Source organism: Lagopus leucura, unplaced genomic scaffold, assembly GCF_019238085.1.
Source record: "Lagopus leucura isolate 7727_CA_CO unplaced genomic scaffold, USGS_WTPT01 Super-Scaffold_100157, whole genome shotgun sequence".
NCBI classification, from domain to species: Eukaryota; Metazoa; Chordata; class Aves; order Galliformes; family Phasianidae; genus Lagopus; species Lagopus leucura.
Genome location: NW_024962334.1, coordinates 29,123,738 through 29,128,512, shown reverse-complemented (window position 1 = coordinate 29,128,512; position 4,775 = coordinate 29,123,738). Strand labels below are relative to the sequence as shown.

Below are 4,775 nucleotides of genomic sequence, written 5' to 3'. Positions count from 1 at the left end.
GGGCAGCCTCCCCCCGCGCCAGGCAGCACGGGACGGGATCAGCCGCGGGGCCCCTCCGTCCCGCCCCGTCCCATGGCGTCCCGTCCCGCCCCCGCGCCGCCCCCGCCGCCTTTGTGCTGCCCCGCGCCCGCCTGCGCCCGCCCCCGGGTGAGGCGTTGGGAGACGGTCCCTTACGCAGGAAAGTTCGGCGTCGGTTTCAAGGCTCCTCCCTCTCGGTGAAAGGCAGACTGCGGGGCGCCTGGAAACCGGTCGGAGGGAGCGCGGCGCGGCGCGGCGAGGCGAGGGGCGCGGGCTCGAGGGGCCGGCACAAATGGTCAGGCGGCGGCGGCGGCGGAGGAGGCGGCGGCGGTAGTCGGAGCGCGGCGGGAGGGAGCTGCCGCCGGAGCGGGCAGAGCTGCGCGAGCGGCGGCCGGGGCCGCCCCGTCCCTGCCCTCCACTCCCTTCATGAGTCGCAACTTCGGGCCGGGAGGAGTAGCGGCGGCGCGGCGGCGGGAGCCCGGCTGGGCGGGCGGCACCGACTGAGCATGGCCGAGCGGCGCGGGCCGGCGGGCGGCGGCCCCGGGGAAGTTGGCGGCGGGCGGCGGGCGGGCGGCCACGGGTGCCCTCGGCGGCCGCCGGCGCTGCCGCTGTTGCTGCTGCTGTGGGCGGCGGCGCTGCCGGCTGGGGGGCAGCCCGCGGCGCAGCCCGCGGCACTCAGCGAGCGGGGCATCTCCATCCCGGACCACGGCTACTGCCAGCCCATCTCCATCCCGCTGTGCACAGACATCGCCTACAACCAGACCATCATGCCCAACCTGCTGGGCCACACCAACCAGGAGGACGCGGGGCTGGAGGTGCACCAGTTCTACCCGCTGGTGAAGGTGCAGTGCTCGGCCGAGCTCAAGTTCTTCCTGTGCTCCATGTACGCCCCGGTGTGCACCGTGCTGGAGCAGGCCCTGCCGCCCTGCCGCTCTCTTTGCGAGCGCGCCCGCCAGGGCTGCGAGGCCCTCATGAACAAGTTCGGCTTCCAGTGGCCCGACACGCTGCGCTGCGAGAAGTTCCCGGTGCACGGGGCAGGCGAGCTCTGCGTGGGGCAGAACGCCTCCGAGCGCGGCACCCCCACGCCCGCCCTGCGCCCCGAGAGCTGGACCAGCAACCCCCAGCGCGGGGGCGGCGCGGGGGGCTCGGGATCGGGTGAGGCCCGCGGGCGCTTCTCCTGCCCGCGGGCGCTGAAGGTGCCCTCCTACCTGAACTACCGCTTCCTGGGCGAGAAGGACTGCGGGGCGCCCTGCGAGCCTGGACGCCTCTACGGGCTCATGTACTTCGGGCCTGAGGAGCTGCGCTTCTCCCGCACCTGGATCGGCATCTGGTCCGTGCTCTGCTGCGCCTCCACACTCTTCACCGTCCTCACCTACCTGGTGGACATGAAGCGCTTCAGCTACCCCGAGCGGCCCATCATCTTCCTGTCGGGCTGCTACACGGCCGTGGCCGTGGCCTACATTGCTGGCTTCCTGCTGGAGGAGAGGGTGGTCTGCAACGAGCGCTTTGCCGAGGACGGCTCGCGGACTGTGGCGCAGGGCACGAAGCGGGAGGGCTGCACCATCCTCTTCATGATGCTCTACTTCTTCGGCATGGCCAGCTCTATCTGGTGGGTCATCCTCTCCCTCACCTGGTTCCTGGCGGCCGGCATGAAGTGGGGCCACGAGGCCATCGAGGCCAACTCCCAGTACTTCCACCTGGCTGCCTGGGCTGTGCCGGCCATCAAGACCATCACCATCCTGGCCCTGGGGCAGGTGGATGGAGATGTGCTCAGCGGTGTCTGCTTTGTGGGCATCAACAACGTGGACGCTCTGCGGGGCTTTGTTCTGGCCCCCCTGTTCGTCTACCTGTTCATCGGCACCTCCTTCCTGCTGGCCGGCTTCGTGTCCCTTTTCAGGATCCGGACCATCATGAAGCATGATGGCACCAAGACAGAGAAGCTGGAGAAGCTCATGGTGAGGATAGGGATCTTCAGTGTCCTCTACACCGTACCGGCCACCATTGTCATTGCCTGCTATTTTTACGAGCAAGCTTTTAGGGAACAGTGGGAAAGGAGCTGGGTCACGCAGAGCTGTAAGAGCTATGCCATCCCCTGCCCCAATAACCACAGCAGCCATCACCCACCCATGAGCCCTGACTTCACTGTCTTCATGATCAAGTATCTCATGACTTTAATTGTGGGCATCACCTCGGGCTTCTGGATCTGGTCGGGGAAAACACTCAACTCCTGGCGGAAGTTCTATACCAGGCTCACCAACAGCAAGCAGGGCGAGACCACCGTGTGAGCCCACAGCCGGGCTGGGAAACTGTGCGGACTGCTGGCGTTCCTGCAGAGGAAAAGTCAGGTGGGGAACTCTGTGCTTGGGACAGACTTTGGGGTTTTGTTCTCCCTCTCCTCTCTCTTGCTGCCTCCTGTAGGAACTGAACATACCGTGAGGCTGAGGGAGAGAGATGTAAATAGCCTCTGTAAGATTTTGTAAGTATATTTGTATTTAAATTGCAAAAACAAAAAAACAACTCACTTTTTTAATTATTTACGACATTTTTAACCCGTTTGCAGATTTTAACTTCCTTGCCACCACTTGTTTTTTTTTTTGTTTTTTTTTTTGGTTTTTTTTTTTTAACTTTAAAGAAAAAGGCATTGGGATTTTATTTCATAGGGCAGGATGGGAAAAACTTCTGACAAAAGAAACCAAACCAACCCCTTTTCCTCTCCCCCACGCAGCTTTTGCAAATGGCTTTGCCCAGAGTTTCAGGAGCAGCAGAGCCTGGGCTGGGGCAGGTGCCCAGGGCCGGAGTGGAGCAGCTCCGGCCAACCTTGGCTTGAGCACCACTCCCTTCCTGCCTGAGGTGTATGGGGGGGGGGGGTAGGATGGGGAGGAGTGCACTGCCTCATGGCCTTGTGCCCCACACCATGCAGGGACAGTGTGGCTGGGAGGGCCACCCAGTCACCTATGTGGCCTGGTACAGCTGTTGGTCCATGCTTTGGCACGCCCCAGCCCTACCAGGCCAAGCTGTGGCCAGGGGGCCCAATTTTCTGTGAGGTGAAGAACAATAGCCTGTCCTGCTGAAGGTCCATTTGGCCTTTTTGCAAAGGGAGAGTTTCACCACGGTGTCCTGTACTAGGGAATGGCTGCTGGCTGTCCTTTCTCCTTGTTAAATTGATTTAAATGTACCACATAGTTGAAGAAGGAGTTGGCTGTTCTGTTGCGCTTTGGCCAGGAGTTGAGGTCGATCACTGCACTTGTAGCATGTCTGATGGCTTTGGAGGTGAATGGGGACACAGGTATACTGAATTTCTTTTATATATATATATATGTAATATATATATATATTGTAGCCACTCTAGTGAACTTCTGAGCTGTAAAGCCAGGAGGTGCCCACTCTGCATTCTCCCTCAGGAATAAGATATTAGCCTTGTCATTGAGAAAGTGCAGAGTTTTTGGAGGAAAAGATAAAGGCCACCTGCAAATCCAGACCCAGGAGTCAGCTGCAACTTCCTCTGTCTTCATGGTGCCGCTTGTGTGCATCGGCGTTCTTCTCCCCATAAGGAAAACATTGAGGGAGAACTACCTGGAACGCCTTGCTGCCTGCCTGTGCTGTGGGGTTAACTGCGGGCTCTGCGCAAACAGAATCAGGAAATATGAGCTCAGTAAAAAGAGCTTCATCGGAATAAAATGCAGTGTTCAGATTTTTTTTTTTTTTTTTAATTAAATCCATAAGCTGGCTCCTCAGTTTGGAAATGTTTGAGCCGTTGCCGTTCTCTTGAATTTTAATTCATTGACATTTAATTCATTACACATTATGAGGGTGTGATGATTTTTGCCAGTAGTAAAAACAAAGGGAAAACAGAAAACCAGAATGTCTGAGCACTCTGGTGGGATGTTAGACCTTAAAGAGCCTCTGCTGTCTTTTCTTTTTTCCTTTCTTTTTTTCCCCTCCACTACGGTAATAGCATTGCACACTACAAAGATCTGATACCATGTGCAGTATATCTACTACCTTATATGCTTCTGGGAATGTGCTTCTTTTTGGAAAAAAAAAAAAAAAAAAAAAAAAAAAGTTAAAAATGAAATGTAACTTTCAACAGATGCATTTAAATATTTAGTCCTCTGTATGAAAAACAGCAGAATGCTTCTCTCCTGATTGATTGTATTGTTTTAAACTTTTTTATATTACAAATGCCTGTATTTAGGTTCATAAATGTTATCTATGGCTACCATACCCTGAAATTCAAAATTATTTGAATTTGGTATGCATTTATTTCTGTTCATTATCACGAGATCATCTATATTTATAGAGGAATAGAAATTTATATATATTAAATACCATATTTTTAATTTCTCTGAAATAAATTGAGGTTTTGTACAAAACTATCTTGTCCTTTTACGTATTCCTCTGTCTAAGTCAGATGCTGTGTGAGAGCAGTGTGTATGCTACAAGATGTGTGGGATTACTTTTTTCTTTTCTTGTGTTGAGTTCACAGTAACAAGCTGGAATTCAGCGCAGGAATTCATTGTGCATTTTGGTTTTTATCTCTGGGCCGGTCTAGATTAATCCTTCAAAAGGAGTAATGTAAACTGTTCAAGATCTCTGACAGGGTATGGTTGGTGGTGTGAAATCCAAGAAGAGATCTGCTATATGGCAGGAGAAGAAAGAAGCTCACCAGTTCTTTTTTTTTTTTCTTTTTCCCTTAAAGAAAAGGGTTCTCTCAACTTAGCCTTTCTTCTCTCTTTCCTATTAAAATAAAAAGATTT

General features: G+C 54.4%; 1 protein-coding gene across 1 annotated transcript; it reads left to right on the top strand.

Moving 5' to 3' along the window:
- The first annotated feature begins 524 nt into the window (after positions 1-524).
- On the top strand, positions 525-3,733 carry FZD1 (frizzled class receptor 1). The gene has a single exon (XM_042888526.1). The coding sequence runs from the start codon at positions 525-527 to the stop codon at positions 2,301-2,303; it is 1,779 nt and encodes a 592-aa protein (XP_042744460.1). The 3' UTR covers positions 2,304-3,733.
- Positions 3,734-4,775: the final 1,042 nt, after the last annotated feature.